Genomic DNA, 24,475 nt, shown 5'->3' with positions numbered 1-24,475 from the left:
TAGGAAGATGGCAAATGAGGCTTATTGTCCTCAACGATAGAAAATGGCTGCTCATATAGTCACCACATTTTTTAGTTATTGCTAAAACGTACAGCTTCACATAGCATTGTTTTGCAAGCAGGAACTTTCCGTTTCTGACGTTTTGCTGTGTTCTGCATGTATTGAGCATGATGCTGTGTGTTCAGGTGATATCAAACCTGTAGGGGGCAAAGTCCTTGAGCATTGTACCCTCTCTTGATACTCAGCATGTGCACTGATTACAAATTGCTTGTCTAATGTTCCCTGTAGAAACCTGAAATAGCTCCAGATAGGCGTTTTTTGGTTGTTTGTTTATTTGTATATCTCTTGCCACTCAAACTGACAGTGTCGACGAATGGTCTTTTTTGGATGACATCTGAATTTCTAGTTAGCTTTTCTTTCGTCCGGCAACTTTTTGGCTATCAAATGGTTCAAATTAGCTTGCAATCAGATCTGTTGACGTTAATGTATGCTAGTCTTTTTTTTTCTCCTATGAACTGAGTAACCCTGACATGTTCACCCCTGTTTATCACAAATACTTGGATACTTGATGATGGCCAATCAGATTCCACTCCTCTCGATTGTTCGGTACAACTGAGAGAAAGTGCCTCGTTCCCGCAGTGACCCGTGCTCCCCTCCTTCAGTTATCTCGCACTTTCTTTTGGGATTTGTTTTTGTAGCTCACAGCGTGTGATTGTGCATTCATCTCTGGTTTTGTGGGAAGTGCCATGCGGTGGGAGTTCCTGCCACTGAGCTAGCTTAAAAAAAACAAAACAACAACACTACTGCTTTTTCAATGGCTGACACTGCCAAAGCCTCCAGCATCTCAGCACCCAGCCCTTCCTGAGAGACAGAGCAGGGCCTGTGAGTCAGGAGGGAACCCATCAGACGCTGTCTGGCGATGTCAACACCCCACCCTGCCTATCTGCAAAACACTGTCCCACACACACTTGTCAGCTCGATGTCCTGCTCTCTCTGTGAGGGTGTAAGTGTTTGTTCATTCTGTGAACATCAAGAGAGCTGAAGATTTCACCTTAGTGGTAAAAAACCTAGGTAACTACACTGTGTCTAAATGTTTGTGGACACCCCTTTCTTACGAATGTCTTCAGCTACTCTAAGCTGCAAATGCACACACACAGTTTGTCTAGTCTGTGTAGAAAAGCATTACCAATAATAGAATATGACTCTCTAGATCAGATAAACACGAACCTATTGGCAACATTTCTAATGCCAAGCATGGGCTAGAGAGGTATAAAGCTCCCTAGCATCGAGTTGTGTAGTATTGGAGCTGTGTTCACTGGAATGATGATGCACAATCTAATACTTCTGAACTGCTTGTTGTTGAATGCAATCAAATTCTCACAGCAGTGCTCCAAAATCTTGTATAAAGCTATATCTGGGCAGTAGAGGCATTTGATTTGAGAAGAAAACATTGAATGAGCAGGTGTCCCAATACTTTGGTTCATACAGTCTATGTTTATGTGTGTAAGTGCCATTTATGATGTACCAGGATTGAGTTGTGTGCCAACCTCAATTTAACATAAAAAAAGCTGTTAACACAAATTCAGCCCCGCGAGTCATCCGTAGCTCATGTTGAGACATGACCATGTGCGACATCTCATTAAAAGTAGGAGGAGTAAGTGAGTGATGGAGAAAGGTCTGTTAAGGTTACATTTTAATCGTTTGTCAGACGGCTCACTGGACAAAACAAAGGCTGCAGTTATTGTCAGGCTGAGTTTAGCTATGAAATCCCGCCTGAAATACCTATCGTCAACAGGATTCACAAGCTATATGAAACGGAGAGGGCAAAACTAGCTCTTGCTCACTTGCTCTTACGGGTGATTATTGGACATCACTAGGTAACGACAGCTATTTCGGATTTACAGGTCATTATATAGATGAACAGAGGCGACTTCATTCACATGCTTTAACAGTCATAAAAAACAGTGGAGAGGCATAGTGCTGCGACCTGTGCCGAGAATTTTATGGATGTGGCAAAGTAGTGGAACATTGAAAGTAAAGTGAGCACCCTAAATCCTAAACCCTAAACAGATGTTTAGTGCAGATAGATAGATAGATAGATAGACCTAAAATCCATTTACACAGATTTTTAAAAATGTGATTAATCGCGATTAATTAATAGCAGAATTTCGTATAGTCAATCGCGATTAATCACATTTTAAAAAAAACGGTGTAATTGGGTTTAATAAATGTTTTAATAGTTACTACTTATAATTTTCAGCTTCAACAGAATTTTCTTTCCATATCCAGTAAATGTAACAACAGCATTTGAGAACATGTTATTAAGGAGCAGATTTAACTGCTGAAGGGTTAATGGGTAAAAGAGACAGCCATTAAATGTTCTTTAGGGAACCAGTTACATTTCTTTTATCTGTTTAAGAACCTCTTTTGGCATCTTTAATGGTAAGAATGCACCGAAAAGGCACATTGATCTGTTCATTCAGCAACATTTCAAGCTTTCAGCAATATTTAAAACATGCAGGCAGTCTGCAGTCGGGTGCTTTGCATGCAGATTGATTTTCGTGACACTGCCTTTTGGTTTATTGGGACAGATGCTGGATTAACACGCTTGCCTGAGCGCAGGTTTTTTCATTTATTTAATTATTTAATTTATGCATGTGCTCTGACCCTGTGTTTGAGGCCTGTGTATGTGTGTGTGTGCTGCCATGCTTCTCACAGACAGTGGAGGACGAGCTCGCAAGAGCAGCATGCTTTCACTCACTCTAACCCCAATGAAGAGAGTGCAGAGTTCCCCAAACCTGTATGGGCTCCCAGGTATCCCTCCTGTATGACCTAGACATGCATGCCTACTGCTCTGCCGCTGTACTAACCACTGTACTTCTCTAACAGTAAGAACAGTCTCCTGATCTCCTAAGCTGATCTTAAAGCAATGGCTTGGCCAGAAATCAAATCTACACTGCTTGCTCCCTAGCTTAATTATGGCCTGTAACCTGTACCATGTTGAGGTGGTAAGTAATGTCAGTCAGACTGGTTTATGTAGTTTCTGACTCTGTATGACTATAAAATTGAGAAAATTCCAGCTCTTGAGATTCTGTCAAGGTTCTACTACTGCTTTCAGCTGTATGACTTGCTCTCGTTTAGTTTTATAGATTGCGGCATGACATACAGTGTCACACAGAATCCTCACATTAACACTGTGATTATTTTAGGATGCTGGACCCAGACCAGTTCAGAGCCTTCAAAAGCTAAATTATCACCTGCTTATCAGGAGAATTTATCACTCGTCCATCTAGAGTAGACGAATGCTATGTCTTGGTAGTGTTTGTGTGAGTTAAAACTTAATAAATTATTAAATATAAAACTAAATAAATTAAATAATCAAATGTACAAGCAAACTTGTAAGCATAAAAAAAATACACATGTAGTTTGACCACGAGTGCCCTAACGTTATATATACACAGTCATATCAGAATTTTAGGACCACCTACCTAATAGCAAGAATACCCACCATTGGCTCGGATGACATTAGTGAGACGTCGCTGTGGCATGGACTGAGTTTGGTGACACAAGGTGTCCACTTGCCGGAGTCATCATTCCCTTCTAGCATCAGTGGCCCAGAGGGTACCACTGTTATGCCGATGGGAGATGGTCAGTGTGCAAGAAGTCTATTCTCAGTACACCTTCGCCCCAGAACCCTATTATCATGCCCTTTTGGACATCAGTCAAATCGCATCCTTTCCCATGACAATTGTTTTGCACTCTCCTACAGCTGACTGGTGTGCACGCTTATTTATACATGCAGCTAACCCCATCATGTGGCATCTGTGACATCCCGTACAGAGTTCATTGCAAACCAGGGGTGGCTATAATATTCTGATATGACTGTGACAGTGGGCAAAAGGTGTATTTTCTAAACAGTTAAATGCTAAACTTTCTCACATGGAGTGTGCACAGTACTCTGTAGAGCTGCTAAAGTGCTACAGTCTACTTTAATATGGTCACCCGTAAAAGGCCTTAGTTACCAGGCTTCAGCTGTCACAAATAACTGATGGGTCCTGCTTCCTAACATGTGAACGAGATTGTCGTTTGGATATAAACGGACATCTTTGAGCAAACAGAGAGACAGGCTGTGTTTAATCAATCATGGCAGGCAGGAATTCCTCTTTACTGGATTAACATCATTTATGCTTGTCTCCCACTGGTTTCCTTCATCTCTCTCTCTCTCTCTCTCTCTCTCTCTCTCTCTCTCTCTCTCTCTCTCTCTCTCTCATCTACTTTTATCCATCTAACTCTTAGCAGCTCCCAGGGTGGCATGTTTGGGTTTCAGAAGCTGCGAGCGCTCCTCTCCGTTACTTAAAAGGGAACAGACTTTTCACTGGAGTTGGGATTGTTGCCATAGTTGTGCCGCTCCATGGCAACAATTGTGCACTCCGTCGCTCACCCCCCTCCTTCTCTTTTCTCAGCCTTGTTTCCTCTGGGGTGACCCTTTTTGTTTGAGTGGCTTTATGGACTATGACCTCACACACACATAGTCTCCATTGTTTAATTATTCCGCTGGCGGGTGAGCTCCTGCAGGAGTGAGCGGCGAGCTCGGCCTCAGAGCAAACACAGCCGTTTCAGGTGCCTGTTAGAGCACTGCTCATTTGACCGGTGCAATAAAGTAGTGTACTTAACCCGTAGAAGCTATACGTTCACATTGAGTACTTGTTTAAATGTGTTATTAATTATAGTTATTATGTCATGAATTACATTGTTACACAACTTGGTATATTCATGTTTGAACTGCATTATTATATCATGGGAAATAAATTTGCCTCTCTGTTTTTGAATGGGAAAATCTAAAAAAGCCTCCAGCAGTTTGGCACCACCAATTCACACTGAAGTGACAGTATAAGGAGTTCTGCAGCCCAAACTGCTTTTGTAATGAAGCACAATATAGAGCTTAGCCAATCAGAACAGAGCTCATTTACCTATATTAGTCTTAAAAGCACAGTAACAAAAAAAAAAAAAGAAAGAATAAAGAGAGGTTGTCATATGGTCATAGTAACAGGGCTTTATGAGAGTGGAAATGAGACACTTTTGCATATAAGTACACTATATGTCCAAATGTTTGTGGACTTTAAAGTTGCACCCATTTCTGACACAGATGTGCCAATGCACACACACAGCTTGTCTAGTCCCCACAGAGAAATATGTAAATATATAATCAGATTTTCACAGACAAGCTTATTGGCACCGTGCCTGCTGCCAGGCGTGGAGTAGAGGGGTATAAAGCCCCCCAGCATTGAGCTGTGAAGCAATGTAGAACTTATTTGTTATTCTGGAATGATGGATGGTGCTCAATCCAATACTTTTGGAATGAGTTGAGGGGTTCGGGATGAGGTGGGGTGGTAATCATCCTGAGCTCACTAACACTCTGATCACTAAATGCAATCAAATCCTCACAGCAATGCACCAAAATCTAGTAGAAAGTCTTACCTGGATAGTAAAGACAGTTTTTAGTACCTTTGATTTCAAAAGTGACAAAAAATGAACATGTGTCCCAATACTTTTGTCTATATAGTGTATGCTATTTTACAGTTTTCAACACTACAACAAAACACAGAAAGTACCTGGGACACCTTACATATTGTGAAGGGCATGTGACTCAGAAGACAGAGGTAGCTTCACCAGCTCTGCTGCAGCTTTTTCACTAACTAGGCTAACTCCTCTAGCTGATGTTAGGATATTAGCAAAGGTGCGCAGATGTTAATGACTCTGGCTGATTATAGCTAGATTCAGAAGCATTGGAATCATCTGCATTCAATATTCTAGTTGCCTCTGTTGGCTCATATGAAGCTGATATGAAGAGGCAGCCTCTGTTACTCATCCAGTTTCACTTTTCCGAGTCATAAAATATGTTTGAATAATCAAATGTATTAAAATATTTGTGTTTTTGGATTTTTTTTTATTCCTATTACCAGAGCTCTCAGCATACTTGAGGAAAACACAGTTAACCTTATTTTTGTATTTGTTGTTTTTTCCATTGTTTAATCAAAAATCTATTTGTGAACTCTTACAGAATTAGTCAGAATACACATCCCTAGTTTACATATTAAAAATAGAAAAATGCCAATCATATAAAATCATAAAATACATTCTCTTCTACTCTTCTCTACTTTAATCTTATATGAGTCATATAAAACAACCACAGCAGGCTTTTGTTATCACCTGTGCTAACTGTAACGTCTTAGGCTTGACTTTCTGCCTGTTATCAAAGAGTTTACTGGACAAATACGTGCGCTTGTATGTTCATAGCCACCAAAAAGGAAGCTGTGCTTTGACCTGTGTCCACACCTGAAACGGTTGACACGAAAGTGGAAAATTTCTCCTTCTTCTTTTCATCCGCTTTCATCATAAGACTGATATCTGATAAACTACGCAGTGCACACACACAATATGAATGAACCCTGATGAGCGTCATAGACCGTAAGCCATTCATTCAGCCTCTGTGGAGCTTTCAACCTAGCTCCAGAACGCAAACCAGATACAGCCATGTCTGCATGCCTTGTACACTTTTCTCCAATTCTCGACTAATGCCCAATACCTCCTTTTTTATTTCCGCTCAGGCACCGACACACCTTCAACAGATTCAGGTAAGCTAGTTAAAGGTACTTTAATGCTGTTATAGAAAGTAAGACACTATGTCTTTATTTTGAGTGGTTCTTTGTAGATGATGAGTAAACTCTCAACTGACTGTATGCATTAAAGCAACAACATATTCACACAAATGATCATTTAATAGATTATCAACAGAATTTATCTGTTTATCTGTGTAAAAAATAAAGTCTATTGATAATGCAGAATTCAGTTGTTTTTCACTTGAGCTGGAGTGCAGTTCTCTTGAACCGTACTGACTTACGGAGCATGAAACAGGTGTAATGTGGCACCTCATGATCCTCAACAAGCTGTTAGAGACATGCTGCTGACATGCTGCATACTTTAGCTAAATCTTGAGCCTATAGAATTACACAGGCTTCATCGGGTTCACATGTATTTAACAGATACCACACTATGGTCTCATTACTGATCATTTGTTGGAAATCAGTAGCTGAACAGATACTTCAGGAATTCAGTATTCTGTTATCACTTTATTTGGATAGTCCCTCATAAACTGCAGTAATCTGCAATAATCTGCAAATGTATTAAGCTCAACACTAAGATTCTCAGCAGTTTAGGGGTTGGTGTTAAGATGTTGACCCAAGTGGACCCAAGGTTTAGGGATTTGCGTTAGTGTTATGGTTATTAACAATACATGAATTTAACAGAACATATTAACAATATATCTAGTTAGTAACATTAGCCATGTGCAACATATGGGCAAAAGTATTGGGACACCTGCTGATTTATTGTTTCTTCTGAAATCAAAAGGGTATTAAAAAAGTAACTGGAGTAAATTGAAGCAGCTGTCTCCTTAATCAATGCAAGGCTTTCTATTAATTTTAGAAGGATTTCTGTAAGGATTGGGTTGCATTTAATGACAAGCGCATTAGTAACAATAGGATACTGGATGATCACCACCCCACCTCATTCCAAACTCCCCAACTCCCAAAAGTATTGGATGGAGCACTGTTGTTCCAGAGAACACAGTTCCACTCCTCCACAGCTCAATGCTGGGGGGCTTTATAGCCCTCTATCCCATTGTTGTTGCATGGTGCAAATTGGTTCATGTTTATCTGCTCCAGAGAGACCTATTCTATTGGCAATACTTCTCTATGGGGACTAGGCAAGCTGTGTGGTGGGGTGTCCACAAACATTTGGACATATTGTGTATCTACTTAACATAACATATGTACTTAATGTAATATATCAATATATCTACTATTAACAATAGGTCAGTTTAATGTAACATTTACAGACTGTGTATCACAAATTGATCACGATATGTTGATATATCGTCATATTACCCAGCCCTACAGTGGGGGAAAATTACCAGGAACCACCGGGGGTTTGAGGTGTTTAAGAGGTTTATATAGCAGTGATATAATAGTGATATTTTTTAAATGAACAAATAAAAAATCTATTTCATGTATTATATAAAATATACTATATTATAATATATATTTACTTTATATAAGTTACGCTCCAAGAATAATTATGTTTCATTTAAGTATTGTTTACTACAAATACAGTGTGAAAATACTGCTCTCCTATGAAATAAATATTTATTTCTGTGCATTTAGATTCTTCTCTACTGCTGCTTCAATATTCAATTATGTTGATATTGTTACTGATAAGACCATTTTTATTTACCTTTGAAGAAGCATTCAAAATAAAGTGTAACTAAAAGAAAATACATGTCTATATTACAATCTATTTGCAAGTATTGTTTCTCGAAAAACAATTATATATATATATATATATATATATATATATATATATATATATATATATATATATAATATTTTCACTGTCTTTCAAAAGTTTTGTTACTCTTCTTATTATTTAATCATTATCTTATTATTAATACATACATTTTTAATTCATATTTTATAACTAATTAATAATAAATGTTATGACTACAACTCGCCAAAATGTGTGTTTATATGCTGCATTTGAGGATGCACAGAATAATATTAAAAGATAAACAATACAGTGCAATTATCATTTTTGTTTCCTACTGATTGATTTTTCCTTTTATTCATGCAATCAAATGAGTTTTTAATTCAAATCAAGTATTTTTAAACAGTATATATATAAGTATAATTGTGTACTCACAAATGATTGTTATATAATATGCTTGCTTTTGCTTAACTATTGCTTTGCTCAGAAATGCAGTTGATACTGTACTGAAGTTGATGGACTGTGTGTGGAATGTTCTAGAAGTGTGGCGGCCCTACAGCACTGGGGATGCTCTAAGAAATGGGGATGCGGCCACTTCCTCTTTAGCAGCCAAAGGATTCAGGAGTGTCAGGCCCAACCTGCAAGATAAGAAATCTTCTACATCGGTAAGTTCAGCTCCATTTTCCTCCACTCACTCTGTTTGGCTCATCGTCTCAGGAAGTTTTTGCTTCCACAGGAAGAGCTCATGGAAATGTGTTAGACAGGCGTCCCTGAATTTAGCAGGTGTTGTTGGTCAGTGGTGACAAACAGAGGCAAACCTAGGTTTCACACGGAGGTTAAATTTATAGTGCTATTACTGTTTTGCACTGAGGCTCTCTCAGCCTGCTGGCACAGTTGCCGCAGCCAGAGCTAGAGAACAGGATCATGTTATAAATTGTCTATAATTTATTTTTTTTTAATTGCAAAACATTAAATGATAAATTAGATTAAATTTAAATACAAATATTAGCAGTCAGAGATATGGCAAAATATGACAAATATTATATATACAATTTTATGCTACACAATTTGTAGCACAGTATTTGGACACAGACTAGTTGTGCAAGATTTAAAAAACTGCTCTTTTTATTCAGAATGTACTGAACCAAGGTCAGTAAAACAGGACTGCTGTTTGTATGCTGTTTATATTATAACATACCATTGGGTGGTTGTTCTGATGTACTGATGATATCCACAAAATGCTCAGAAAAGCATATTTTTGATAAAATTCCTCATAAAAACAATAGAATATGGTCACATTTCCTCAATGTTCTACTGGATAATAAGTTATAAGATTACATGAACTGAATACATACTCTTAAATAAATTCTCAGCATGAAACTAAAAAAACAAATGACATAGAAGAAGCACTTTTGGCTCCCAAAAGAAGGTTTTCTACAGCAGGTCCTATAGGTTTTCTTCTTCAGGTCGCAAAGAGCCTCTATTTTCTGAACATGCTAATGTGTTTTTTCTGATCTCTTTTCTTGCTTGTTTGCACATGATGCCATGGCTGCACAGGGCTCTGCTCCTCAGAGAGATAACTCTCCACTCCACCTTGCAGACTGTAATTCAGGAGCATATAGCTTCTCTAATTCTCGTACACAAAGCCATCACGGCCCACCGTTCATCACACACAACCCGTCCTACAGGGAACCCTCATGCGCAAGCTCAGAGTGCATCTCATTGCCGTCTGGCCCCAGAGCCGACATGTCTTCTGGTTTCAATCCCACTGACTATAAACAGGCTCTCAGCCGTAGCAGCTTCCCCAGTGTATCTGCCTCTGAGTTGCCACTGTTGGAGGAGCCTAACATCCATCCATGGTCCTTAGAGTCCAAACCACACAGCCCTCCAATTAGGCAGATGAAAAGACACATAGCTTCCCTGTCAATACGCATTAATCCTCAACCTCAGACAGAAGCCAGATACGTCCAGGCTGTGTCTCTCAGGCCACCGACTCCACCTAAAAGGATGGACCCCCCGGATTCCGGAACATTCTCTCGCCTTCCACTGCCCCCTGCAGCCCAACATGTGGTACATGTATTTGTATTCATAGTCACAATTTCAATATCATAATAACACCCCACACTATTATAGTGCACCATGCCAAGCTACTAATCTCAAGTTGCTATGTCACTAATGCACAATGCAGTCCGTTCCCAAGGTCAGACTGGTCTAGTTACAGTAGTTGTGTATTTTCCACTGAACTTAAAAAAACCTCACACTTCACAACTCAAAAAGAGCTCTATACAGTATTGGAAAAGGGTTACTTCAGTCTTTGAAAGCCTTTTTGGTGCCATATGGAAGATATGAGAGATCCCCATCATATAGAATGATTATTTAAGCATCTTACTGGTTCTTTGAGTTAGCATTGGTTCTATTTAGGATCATTGCCTTCACTGAAGAATGCTGTGAATGCTCTGGTACACACACATAACAAATGCCTTCCTGTACAGGAGATCTGCTCTCCAGTAATTAGTAAAATGGACAAGACTGTCCAGAAAAAGGGTGGCAGCACGTCATTTTGGCTGTTTTTCAATAATAGCTTCCAACCAAATGAACATTATTCTTGTGTTCGGAGCAGAGTATATTTATCATTGTATCATTGGATGTAATTAGTATTAGAAGCTAGTCCAGTCCAGACGTTAGTCCAATTAAGGTGCTACAGTTGAATCTATGAACTGTGCCATAGAACCACCACGTTTGGTTCCTTGAAGAATACAGATGAGTGAGTATGAAGAACCTTTAAATTGGTAAAGAAACCCTAAACCCTTCAAGTACTAGCCTTGAAATGCCATGATTTGGAAATCCTTTGAATTTCTTTTCTATCTTGTTCTTGTTGCTTTTTCATACAATTTTTAAAGGCACCATCACACCACCAGCCATCTTCTTAAAACTAAGTTCATTGTATTTATTAGGGATGTAACAACACATCAACTGCAATGCAAAACACAACACATCAAAAAAACAATCTGATTACTAATTCTGCGATACACAACCAAATGGCATGGAATACACATGTTTGTAAAGTCATGTAAACCTTGAAACCATGAAAACCTTTTAATATTAGTATATTTAAACATATGGAGATTTGATCTTTACTTTAAGAATACTGAGAGATGGGGTAATAAGACTAAACACACAAAACTGAAGAAATGAAATCAAATGTAGGACCCCTACATTTATTACTATTTCCGATGTCTACAATTAGACTCATCAGCTGCAGATAATTAGAACATCATTCAAGAGGATCTTAAAAGTGTCTGTCCTATTTAAACCTCAGGCATTAGTTTAGATTGCTCTTGATTTGTATAGTGAGTGTTATTACCATGGTGAAAGGAAAAGAGCATCCTGAGGCCTTCGGAAAGAAGGTTGTATATGCAGATGGGACTGGGAAGGGATTTAAAAAGATCTCTGAAAACTTTTATATAGCACAGCTGCCAACATGGCTAGGTCGGGCCATCCTAGCAAGTTTTGTCCAACAGCAGACCACAAGATGCATAAAAAAGTTTCCAACAATCCTAAAATGTCGTCATCATGGGATCTACAGGTAGCTCTGGCCACAGCTGAAGTCACGTACAACCTTTGTGTTTTTGAGGGTGTGCAAGGAAAAAAACTCTTGCTTAAAAAAGTTTACCAGGGAATGCCTAGACCAATACCAGGACATCTGAAATAATGTAATTTGGACAAATGAATCCAATATTGAATAAAGAGGACATGTTTAAACTGTGAAGCATGGAGGTTGAAATGTCAATGAGGTTGAAAAGAGCTGCTTTGCTGCAGTAGGGCCTGGAGAATTCCCCGACATAGAGTTCACTAGGAATTCTTTATTATATCAGAGGCACTTGAGGAAAATGTGAGACGATCTGTCTAAAAACTAAAGCTGAAATGATATAAAAGATTATATAAAAGCTTTTTAAATGTCTTATATATTGTTTTATTGTTTTATTCACATATTTTATATATGATTTATATCCATATATCCATATGTTTTAAAATATTAAGGTTATCATGGGGTGTCCTAACTTTTTCACCCGACTGTATGATGACTGATGTATTGTTACATGCCTAGCATTTCTGTTCGGAAGCAGATCTCTCTGTAATACACAGCACCATCACCATCACACCACCACTCTCTCCCATTGTTTTAGCCCCTGAAGCTCACCTTACCACTTTCTTCTCTGTCATCCAGCGTGAGGCTCCACTGGCCTACACAGGACCTGCACCGGCCTCATACTCCCCCCCTTACAGGCCCCGCCTCTCCCTCGACTACACCTGCTCTAGGTCCTCTGGCATCCTGTCCCAGGCCCTTTCCCCCGAGCCTCCCTCCCTGAGCCTGGAGCCACCGCTGGGGCCGAGCCGCTGCTCCTCCCGTGCTCAGAGTGAAGCTTCCACAGCCTTGCTGGAGGAGCTGAGGGCATGCGGACTAGACCCAGAGGGAGGTTCTAAGACCCCCTCACCCACCCTCAGCCAGCTGAGCACTGTCACTGACGACATGGCGCTAAATGCCCCTGCAGCTAGCACCACTAATGTAACTATCCACCAGCCGCTGGACACCTTTTAAGCTTGTTTTGCTCCTTTCTTCGGGTTTGTTTATGGAGATGTGTCTTGCGTCTTTTCCTTCGGACCACTTAACTTTCATTTGCTCTCGTTTCTGCTTCAAGATTCTGTCTGAATCACCCTCCTTAATTTGTGTAAAGCTAATGTTGTTCTGTCTGGTTGACCATAGATGTGAACTATGCTAAACGTTCTGCATTCCTTTTGTCTTCTGTGTTCTCTTTCTTCTTTATTCTGACGCAGTTTCTTTTTTGTACTTTTCCCACACATTCCCTTTGCCCTTTTCCTCCGTTTCTCATTCCGTTTGATTGCTTGGTGCCCTCCCTCCGTCCTCCACTCTTTCTCTCCTGCTATTCATCCACCCATTCCCTCCTTTATGCAGCATTCAAGAGCTTAATCCGCAGAAACCAACCACCCTGTGATTCACATTGGCTGGTTTTAATGCCTCTGCTCTCTGGAATGTTTGTGTTTGGAACAATACTAATGATGTCCCTGCTTCAGACCTGTGTTTTCTTTCTCTCGGACGTGCACAGGGTCTCCACTCGCTCCCTAACTGGCTTTGCCTTCCAGCTCTCCTTGATCTCATAGTTCACTACAGCATTGTGATTCTCTCAGTGACACCTTTTCTTTGTAAAGAGACACTGAGTCACTGGGCACAGGATGAGATCATGACATTGACGAGCCATTCTGCTAACAATGCGGGTGTACGTGGGAAAGAGCTGTAACAAAAGCATTTTGCTTCCTTTCTGTAGTTATACTCTAACATTTACTTTTTGCCCTTTCCACATCATTGTTTATATAAGGGAAGCATTAAAGGTGCCAAAGAATGCATTAATAGAGCATTTTCAGGCCAAAAGTGCTCAGATATCATTTAAGAAGTCTATTTACCACCCTGTTATTTTGCCTTAGAGTGACACAATTATTTTTGTTTTTTAGAAGGCTTTTAAAAAAAAAACACGCAATAAGCTCTGATGTTATTGGCTGCTTTACGGCACGTATTGTACCACAGTTTTAACACTGTAACAAAAATACTGTAATTATTCCTGAATCTTACTGGATAGTGTTGCTGTCCACTCATTGTGTCCTCTCAGCACGATGTACGATTCCCTGGGTTTCACTTTCTCAAGTCTTACGGGTAAAACAACATGCATACTCTTCCCTTCTGATGTGTGTGGAAAGATGATAAAAGCTAATGCCTGCTAGTTTTAGCTTGTAGCCTAATGCGGATCTTGCTCCCCCAAGCTTTTACTACATTGTGTTTTGAGTTTTAGCTCCCTCAAACTCAACAGCTGTGGCCGCAAAGGAGACCCGTCTTCCTATCACTAGCACAGTCAGGTGGTGACAGCACAATATTATCATGTCACTTTTGCCATTGTAATTCTTGGGCACCTTTAAACACATTTTAAACCATGTCACTGTAACATTTATTTGTCTAAATCTAGCATTTCCTATAAACAAAATCATGATTCTCTCTACAGCTAATGTTATTGGCATCTTTCCTTTTTACCCGATCTCTCCTCTACTGACTTAGTCCCTGTCTTGAATGTTAACAACATAATTTGGTAGCATCAGTTGATAATGTGATATCATAATTAATGCTTTTACTATACACAAAGACTGTGCTTCCAATAATGTCATCTGCCATTTTTCTCTTTCCTCTACTTTGCTTCCTAGGGACAGATGACTGTAAATGGCAACATTGGTGTGGCTTCAAGCCTAAAAAGTCACCATCAAAGACCCTTCTCCCCTTCTACGTACCCCCCTCTTCCCTCTCTCAGCCCAAGCCTCTCAGCGATGCAGCAGAGCCGGAGCACTGGTGAGTAGAAGCTCTGGTACTTGCCTGTTTCCCAGTTGTCAAACTAACTGCATCTCAGCTTAGAATCTGTTTGTCCGACGCTCTCGAGCTGAGCAGCTGGCTAAGAGGGTTGCGTCCTTTGGCCAAGACCTCCTGACCGTGCTTTAGCCTTCTGTGGCAGGAAGTTGAATTGAGCACAACTGGCACTGCCATTCTCTAGGATGGCTTAGCGATAACCAACTGTGAGTTTCTGCCTGGGCGAACCTGGACAGTCAGCACTATGCTGTAGATGCTTTTTGCTTCTCTGTAATGTTGCATTACCAGCAATTCCAAAGTAATGCAGTGGCTAGTTTAATGTGTCTCAGAGGAAGTATGTGCTTCCTCGCTCCTGGATTGGGTGGAAGCCATACAGTAGGGGAGATTTACACAGTGGCAACAAGTTACAACTTACGATGGGGAGATATTAAATAAAAGAAAATATCAACAGATGTTGGACAGATTAGATTTGACTGATACTGTGAAGAACAAACTGTTTAGTTGATGCTGGACTGATAAAATGTCTGTATTTACACCTAACCCAAGAAATTGAATTTTTTTACTAGCGACTCTCAAGGTTCCTCATATTACAGATATAGGCCAATGCAGTGTTAGGAGTCTTGCCCAAGGACTCTTATTAGTGTAGCACAGCATAGGCACCCAGACTGGGAATTGAACTCTGGTCTCCCACATGGCGTAATAGCTCACTGGCAGGTGTGGTGTTAGTGGTATCAGTGGTGTTATTGGTTGCGCCACACCAAACACATATACTCATACCAGCATACTCATATGCTCAGAAGATAATCAAGGACTACCTACAATACTGAATAAATACATTATATGGCAATGTTAAAACAGAACTAAGAAATATACCCTGAAACTCACTCATACTTTTATATTTCTTATTTATACAACTGGTAAAACAGATGATACACAGATGATGAAAAGGACATAAGTTAATAACTGTGATATTTTTGTTGTTACTTTGATGTTACTTTTTAGCAGCAGAAATCTCCCTGCTTCTCCCTAGTCCTATAAAAGACTTCAGCTAAATACAGCTTCAACAGCATAGCAGCTGTGAATATTTTAAACGTCATACTCCTTGAGAAGTCACTGATGTGACACGTCAAGCTCTAATGCAGCACTAATGAGCGTGAACGCGTGGCCACAGTTCACAGTTCAGCGTCAGTGCTGTACCCTGCACACGTGACGCCACCTCATTCAGCATTGCCTGCTCTGTTTTCCTCTGCTCTGCATCTGCGTCCGGTGATCTCTCTAATCCCAAGCAGCAAGTGATGGAGATTAAGCGCATGTCTGAGTGACGGAGTGTTTGGGGCAGGGGAGGGGCTCGGGCACTGGGATTATTGCGTCTGTGTGTGGTTTGAAGCTGCCTATTGTCTCAGAATAAGAGGCCTTTTTGTCGTCTAACGGCATTGGGTCGTGTGCTTGCTTGTGAAGAAGGATTTAGAACTGCTTTTCTGTACCTGTAATTCTTATGCTGGAGCAGCGGATCTGCTCCCATCACTTGGGTGGTAATCTGAGCTTCTGCGGGATCACACAGCTGGTTCTGTTTTCCAACGATATGGAAGCATTGCTTAGTCCGAACAGCATTCTTACGAACTCCAGTTCCCCGACCTGATCCTATCTCTGTGCCTTCCCCCAGCTTCTGAGTCCAGCACTCCGATATACGTCAACGTGAGTTCTGTATCTCCTGCCCGTGCTTTAGAAGAAGAAAGGAGAGGTACGGTGGGCAGGGATACCCACTACTCTGGCATTGGCCCTGTGGATGAGTCTGGTATCCCCATCGCCATCCGGACGGTAGGTGCACCGCATGTGTGTGTTTTTATTGTATGAGAAAATATGAGAGTCCCTTTTTTACATGTTGATAGAATGTGAATCAGGTCATTGTTCTTTATATTTAGTCAAACTTTCACAATGAACCAATAGAAATAGACCAATAGAACTGCTCTGAAAATTAGATTCCCATGAAACTAAAAAGCAGTGAGATGTAAAGATGGACGCATGCTATGATATTTATACAAACCATAGTAAATCACTAATTCCATTTGGCTTGGCTTGGATTGCAAATCTTGTAAGACATATATGTCACCATATTACAGATGTGTGCAGTCTTTGAATGCTGCATTGGTATCTTGTATGTATGATGTAAGTCAAAACCTCATGTTTGTGTTATGTTTAGTACAAAAACATTATAATTTATCTAGTTTGAAAGGCCCTGGTAATAGCTTGTCCCTGATGTTCATTTATGGGTCTGGTCAGTCGTTGTAACTTGTCTATGCCTGTGGTAATTCTAGAATTAATAGGCAATCAATCTCTTACCATGTGGGACTGACTAGCTGTTGGGATGCAGCAGTAAATTGCATTTTCTCACGTTGAGTTTTATTTAGCCTTGGGGAAGCAGGGGGCTGCTGAGGTCAGCATCATTGACGGGCAGCCAGACAACACTGTTGTATCTCTCAGCTCAGCAGAGCACCACAGAATGTATCAGCATTTTCATCATATCCTTGTTTCAAAAGCAGTGGCTTAAGCACAGAGCTGAAGCACTACGATTCATTTATGGTTTGTGATTGTTTTCGTAGACTGTGGACAGGCCAAAGGACTGGTACAAGACTATGTTTAAGCAGATTCATGTAGTGCATAAACCAGGTAAGACCTTGCTTATTTTTTTTTTCTTTCTGAGTACTTGTGTAGATAGTAAACCTTGGTTATTTGTACAGTGTGATAATTGTGAGCCCTTGACATTACAGTTTTATGTGGTTGGATTGGGTAACACAATGCAACTGTTCTAATTAGACCCCTGTGTTGTAATGTGTTTTGCTGTATAATCCTGTCCATCGTTTTAAAATCAGTTGGATGTTCTTCATTTGTTCTGTATTACAGCACACTGTTTAACTGGCCATTATGGCTTTAGATGGAATCCTGTAGATGAAAGACATCTGCTCTTGCTTGCGGATGGTGCTCCCTCAGGGCATAGTTGCTATCTGCAGTGAGGAGAATTGACAAGCTTCAAAAAAAAAAGGAGTGACAATAAAAGAGCTTTATTCAGCAGACCGTGGATTAGAGCTGCATAATTGCTGGAACCTGACTGTGCAGCCCCAGCAGTATTGGTCGGCGTGTTGCCCAGGGGATCACGGGGGTCGAAGGGCAGGAACAGTGGACACGAACAGCACCTGATATCCCATTTTGCTTGTTATGCCTTTAAATTGTATTCCTTCTTATGCTTCTTTTAAGGCACATTAATTAGGTGTATTGGCTAAAATAGATTTGGTACAATACACTGGTGTCTCATTTAAATACATTTGTAGTTCAGTTGAAGGGTCTAATGTCTGGGGGATGAAGCAGAGACTGGAAGTGATAATCTGGTACCTTCTGGCAGACAACATTACTGAAGTGGGGCTGGATGGGTGGGGTCATTCACAATACTAGTGGCTTTGCAAATGCAGCGTGTAGTGTAAATGTCCATTATGGAGGGGAGAGAGACCCTGATGATATTCTCAGTTGTCCTCACTATCCACTAAGAAACATTAGTGGATAGTGAAACATTGTAATTGCAGAACATGTTCATGTGTTAGTGTTTTTATTTTCAGTTTATAACAGTGCTAACATGTGCTGCACTTTCAACTAGTGTGTTTTTCTCTCTGCTGTTTATTTGCGTTAAAGAAGAATTAATCATTTCAGAGGAGCGAGATGATCTTGCTTCTTAATTGTGGACTTGCTTGTTTATATTTTACTATCAGTAATAAAAAGCAGACTTTATTTATTCGGTTGAATGTTTTGATTGATGCCCATGTGTATATAATTTAATTAATTAGAGCTTAATTAGGAAATTAAATAATAGTGGTTGGTGTGGCATAGTGGATAACAACACTGCCTCTTCCTTGCAGCCAACTAGAGTTTGTTTCCCTAATCAGGCAAGCACACCACACTACACCAATAAGAGTCCTTGGGCAGCACTCCTAACACTACGTTGACCTAGCTTTGCAATGATTCATATGCATGTCGCTCTGGATAACAATGTCAACCAAATGCCCTAATTGTAAATGTTGTACTGTAAAACCTCCACAGATCAGTTTATTACTGTATTACCTTAAATAATTAGCTTATTTAGCTTGTACTGCTCAGTTTTGTATAAACTTGCTCATCTAATTCCACAGAAGTTGAATATTCTGGTGCCCGTAGTACCACTCATCCTGCTGCAAATACTGGTATGTGTCTACATTGCTTATTCTATACATACATTCTATAATATCTACAAGGTTATCCAGTGGTAGTGATGGTGACTGTGTTTGCCTTAATACACACTGTTCATTTGTCCTGAAATCAAATAAAACATGAATTAATCACTGGAGGCTTTGCTGTGTTACAGCCTATAGTGTCTGCTAGACCAGTGGTTCCCAACTCTGATGGATGACCACCTGCCCTGCACATTTTAGTGTTTACCTTATTTCCAACACACCTGATCCATCAAATAAGCTAGCTACTATGCCAGGAAGGCTGTGTATTATAGAATGTATAATAGAACCGTCACAATGTGCAGGACAGGGGGTTCTGCAGAGTCAGAAACCACTATCCATGACCATTCTCATTTTATTTTTCAGAGAAGCGTGGCCCATCTAATAGTGTCCAGGCACATCCTGCACCTAAGAGCAGTACATACAGACCCATAACCAAGAGCATCTCTGACAACGGCACATGTGGCTTCAGAGCACCCAGCTCCTCTCCCCTGTCCACCTCGTTATCAGCTCAGCCTAAATCACATGACCGCGACACCAGCCAAGGAGGCAGCAGCACACCGAACATGTAAGCTCCGGCACACCGAAAATTGCAGAAATTAATAGGGCGGATCTGTATGGAACGGTGTAGACCATAAGATGACTGTATAGTCTTCACCCTCCAAGCTTTAAAATAACCCTCAAAGTTTAAAACATTAATCTTCAGTCTGAAGAGGGGATGAAATGTCTAGTGTTTGCCACAAGCCAAGGACATAAGCCTTTGACCTTTCTACAACATTGTGCCAATCATCTGACACTGTTGATTGAGTATTGCTTCTCTCACACTCTTAGGAACGAATGGGGTCCTCCGGATAGAAAAGTGGACACTCGTAAATACAGGGCAGAGCCCAGGAGTATCTTTGACTATGAGCCAGGAAAGTCCTCTATTCTGGAGCAGGAGAGAGCGGTACGTCCTTTGGGTTTTGGATGGTATTAATAGAGATGCTTTTGCAAGTGTGAGAAAAAATTGAAGAGTTAAAAATGTAGTTTCTTCCATTGCACTCTTAACACTCACAAATTGTACTTAACACTTTACAAATTTTTAATATTTCAATCCTCTCTGTCTAAAATTCACAACAGAGTGAAATAAATCACTGTCAGCACACCCTGACCTTGAGCAGAATAGCAGGCATCATTAAGTAAAATCAATCAACCAGTCCAAATGTGTCACCAGTACCAGAGGCCATCAGTGCTATTAATGTCACACCATCTGTTTGTGTTCAAGACTTTCATTTGCGTTTGTTTTCACACAGGGTGGGACAATTAACAAAATTCTGAATTGGATATAATACAGTACAGTGGTTTCTTAAGTTCATATATTTTTGATACAACAAAAATTAGGAGTGCCTTAAAAGATGCCTGACATTAAAGGAAAATACTTCAGCAGACTTCAAGCATTTATCCGTAAAAGCAGTAAATTAGTCATAATACAAGCCCCCACTGGATGAAATTCAGCAGTAGAATCACACTGTAACAGAATGTGAGAGTGGGCTCTCTCCCCAGACTCACTGCCAGACCAAACACAGGACATTATTTTATTTAGTGGAAAACTTTAGGGCTTTGGGCAACAACTGATTAAGTCACAAGACACAAAACGTACCTAACTCCATGCTTAACAACAGGAGTAGGTTTGGAACTGCTGGTAGCTTTTAGAGGCCTGGGGCTGGACTAAAGTTTTTCTAAGTAGAACACTAAGGCGTTCGTAAGAATTTTCTTTAATGCAATTCCTCAAAAACCTTAAATATATTATTAATTATATATTAATTAATATTAATATATTATTCACATTAATATTAATTATATATTAAATAAATATTATTAATATTATTATTTCCTTAAGATCTGTTTAAAGCACTTATTATTTTTATTTAGACCAATTGGAACATAGTCTTTTATGCTGCATAAACAATGCAACATTTTTGAAATGACCCAATATTCAGTAAAACCTGTGTAGTGAAGGTAAAATGTAGGAAAAACAGAAACAAATTAAGCATACCAACATTTTCAACAACAAGAGCTAGAAGCGAAATCTTCTTATGTAGAAATTAAGAGTAATTTTAGAACCAACTCCACATTTAATCCAGATAAATTAGACATTAATTCTGTAATTCAGCCGAAAGTGTAAAGTCATTCAAAGAGAAGATTTAATTACTATAGTCATTTCATTATGTAGACTTTAAGGAAAATAGGTGGAATTGGCATTTAATAAGCCATTGTTTACAGTATGATACACTATATTGTTACAAGTTTACAGTAGAAGGCTATCCTATGTATGCATTTTTAAATTGATCGGTATCAGCTTAATATGATATTTATTAACTTAAAAGATAACAACCAGTGCTTCTAATTACTGATTAGATGTTTTATTTCTGTGCAAGCAATTAACTGTGATGTTTTAAAGACTAACTATTGCTAATGTAATGGTGGGCTACTGCACTCTGCTGGATGAGAAAGGGTGCTACAGTGAACTCCTAAAACACAGCACACTCACAGCACATAGTTTCTGTTATGTCATTTAGGGAGTTGTAGAGGTAATGCAGCGGACTCTCTACTGGACAAACCCAAAGTCATATTTCACGCTTTCCTTCACACATTCCGCATTTTGACACCTTCATTTCTGTGGCCATAAATACTCCTTTTCATTCCTGCCTTCCGTCTCATTCCTCTCTCCTGTCCCCACGTCCGCCCAATCTGCAATCCAGAAGAGTAACTTGAACCCAGACGAGCTAGATTTAGAGAATGAGCCCTGGTATAAGTTCTTTGCTGAGCTGGAGTTTGGACGGCCGGTAAGTGAGGAGAAGTCTTGAGTGTTTGGTTTGGTGCTGCTAGCATGGCACTTGTGGTTGGTGTGAAGCTTGTTAGTTTAGACTGCCACAGTAGTTGTGGAATGAGTGGTTGGAATGAGCAGAAATACTAAGCGCATGCTGTTAACAATGTGTGAAGATCAAGAGATGATCTCATTTACTGAGGCGTTCTGCTCTTTCCCTCCCTCCAACATTTTGGCCTTGCGTAGTGTGTCATTGGGTGCCTGTGTTCTTCACCCAATTCATTTTATAGGTTAGGGGGTAGATAATGCTAATGGCACATTTGATTTGAAAAGCACTTGCACGATCACTCCACTGTTTTGTGGTTAGTTCAAGGTATAATTGTAGTTAGGGGTGCAATGATATTGAATTCCAGCGCTGATAACGAGATCTGATAATGAGCATCTTACTCTTCAATACAACTGATCATTTCATTATTAATAAGAATATTACATTCATATGAATGTTACGGGTACAGTGAGAGATTACAAATCTACATCATATGTTACATTTATACAGCTAATCTTTATATACTATACCAGACTCTTGTCCTGAGACACAGCTGCCAGTCAAAACCAATTGCTCAAATGCAGAGATTTCAGAAGGAAGACCCTACAAAAGAGTCTCAGAACCAACCAAATCGGGTCCCTCTCAGACAAGAGAAGACCTTAAAAAGAGAATGTCTGAACCGACTAAATCAGGTCCCTGTCTCACAAAAGAAGACCTCACGAAAAGAATGATAAAATTGGCCAAATCCAGTCCCTTTCACATAGATAAAGAAAGAAAGAATTGTGTCTATGCACTAGGCATTCTCCACCTTACTGCCACTGGCCTTCAACTGCCTGGAAGAAAAGCAGACTCTATCTATCTATTACAACACCAGTCTCTTTCATATCAGGGCTTGCAGGCAGGATCTGGTTCTTTCACCTGAAATAAAGTTCCTAATCTTCTATTTAGGGGAAGACCAAGACATTGACTCATGATCTAAAATCTCTGTTAAAAACTGTGACTCTCAATTTAACAAATGATTGTAGGGCAGCGAAGTAACTAAGGCCCAATCTCATTAATAGATAAATCAAATCCAAAAAATACACAATACCTTTCCTATGAAATTAAAACTGCCAGAGCAAAACAAAATGCTAATAATGACCAACGGAATTTAACAAGATTTCATGTTTTTATTTAATGGGAAAGAGGGGATGTCTGGCTTTGGGGATGAGCTATATTGCAAAGTAATGAACAGTCTAAAACTGGAGGGAAAAAACACAGAAAGACAAAAAACTTTAAATTACTAAATTACTTAGACTTAGATTAGTCCCAACAGGATGTCCTTCAAGGTTGTCTAGCCACCCTTTATAGATGAGCGCGTCACAATCATGGATCTCCACATACTGCAACACAAACGCACAAAGAAAACCACCAAAAGTAGCACACAGACGATGGACAGCCAAGGATTGTTACAATGATATGTATCTATTGATCTGCAAATCATATATCAGCTGCCAATCTGTATATTGTGCACCCCTAATTGTAATTATGTAAAGGCTGTAGTGACCTGTGGTATGTACTGGTAAGCGTGGTGCTAGTTGCCAGCTGGTGTAAGGTGGTATAACATCTGATTCTTCCCCTGCAGTCAGGTAACCACTTCTTTACCTCCTTTTTCCCCATCATATCTGTGGCTCTGTCATCTCCACTCCTCCTCCTGCTCTCTCTTCCTCCTCTGGGTCAAGCCTCCTAAAAAACACCTGGATTACAATCCAGAGAGTGCTCTCCGATTCCGCCATGAGGTAATCAGTGAGTGGAGAGAGAGTGAGTAAGCAAGTGAGAGAATAAGTGAGCTAGTGAGGGAATGAGTGAGTAAACATGTGAAGGAATGAGTGGGCTAGTGTCTGAATCAGTGAGGGAATGAGTGGGCTAGTAAGTGAATGAATGAAGGAATATGTGAGCTAATGAGTGAATGTGTGTGGGACGGGAATAAGTGGGCTAGTTTTTAAAAGATTAAAATAGGGACCATTAAAGTGGGCCAGAGAGTGAATGAGTGGTCTAATGAGTGAATGAGTGAAGGAATAAGTGAGGGAGTAAGGTGCCTTGTGAGTGAATAAGTGAGGGAAGAGAATGAGTGGGCTAGTGAGTAAAGAATGAGGGACTAGTGAGGGATGAGGGAACTAGACATTGACTAGTGAGTCAATGGGTGGTCTAGTGGGTGAGTGAATGAGTGAGGGAGGGAATGAGTGGACTTATAAGTGAACGAGTGAGGAAAGGGTATAAGTGGGCTAGTGAGTGAATGAGTGAGGAAGGGATTGAATGGGTATGGGAGGGAATTACTAGAGTAGTAAATGAACGAGTGAGGAAGTGAAAGAACATGTTTATTGAGACAAGAGCACAAATCCAAAATCTCTAGTGGGTGAATGAATGAAGAAGGGAATGAGTTTGCTAGTGTGAGTGAGTGAGTGAGGGAATAAGTGGGTTGGTGAGTAAATGAATGGGGGGGGGGTATGTGGGCTAGTGAATTAATGAGTGGGTTAGTGTATGAATGAGTAAGGGGGGTGAGAAAATGAGTGAGGGAAAAAGTGGGCTAGTTAGTAAATGAGTGGGCTAGTGAGTGAACGTGTGAGGGAGGGAATGAGTGAGCT

At 40.0% G+C, this 24,475-nt stretch overlaps 1 protein-coding gene across 4 annotated transcripts in view; it reads left to right on the top strand.

Annotated features, from left to right (window-relative positions):
* The window catches only part of sorbs2b (sorbin and SH3 domain containing 2b), a 79,356-nt gene that overhangs the window by 36,456 nt on the left and 18,425 nt on the right, over positions 1-24,475 (top strand). For 3 of the 4 annotated variants that reach the window (XM_072664045.1, XM_072664044.1, XM_072664043.1), the window contains 12 exons: positions 2,719-2,814; positions 6,609-6,635; positions 8,863-8,987; positions 9,880-10,392; positions 12,551-12,889; positions 14,590-14,731; positions 16,410-16,564; positions 17,347-17,413; positions 18,922-18,972; positions 19,366-19,567; positions 19,831-19,945; positions 23,573-23,629. In XM_072664045.1, the coding sequence (XP_072520146.1) occupies positions 2,719-2,814; positions 6,609-6,635; positions 8,863-8,987; positions 9,880-10,392; positions 12,551-12,889; positions 14,590-14,731; positions 16,410-16,564; positions 17,347-17,413; positions 18,922-18,972; positions 19,366-19,567; positions 19,831-19,945; positions 23,573-23,629 (1,889 nt within the window). Of the gene's footprint in view, positions 1-2,718; positions 2,815-6,608; positions 6,636-8,862; positions 8,988-9,879; positions 10,393-12,550; positions 12,890-14,589; positions 14,732-16,409; positions 16,565-17,346; positions 17,414-18,921; positions 18,973-19,365; positions 19,568-19,830; positions 19,946-21,740; positions 21,825-23,572; positions 23,630-24,475 lie in introns of all 4 variants that reach the window. The other variant, XM_072664046.1, reaches the window with a different exon arrangement.

Source organism: Salminus brasiliensis, chromosome 19 (assembly GCF_030463535.1).
Source record: "Salminus brasiliensis chromosome 19, fSalBra1.hap2, whole genome shotgun sequence".
Taxonomy (NCBI): Eukaryota; Metazoa; Chordata; class Actinopteri; order Characiformes; family Bryconidae; genus Salminus; species Salminus brasiliensis.
Note: the sequence above shows the minus strand (reverse complement) of the source record. Positions and strands in the feature narration are given on the sequence as shown.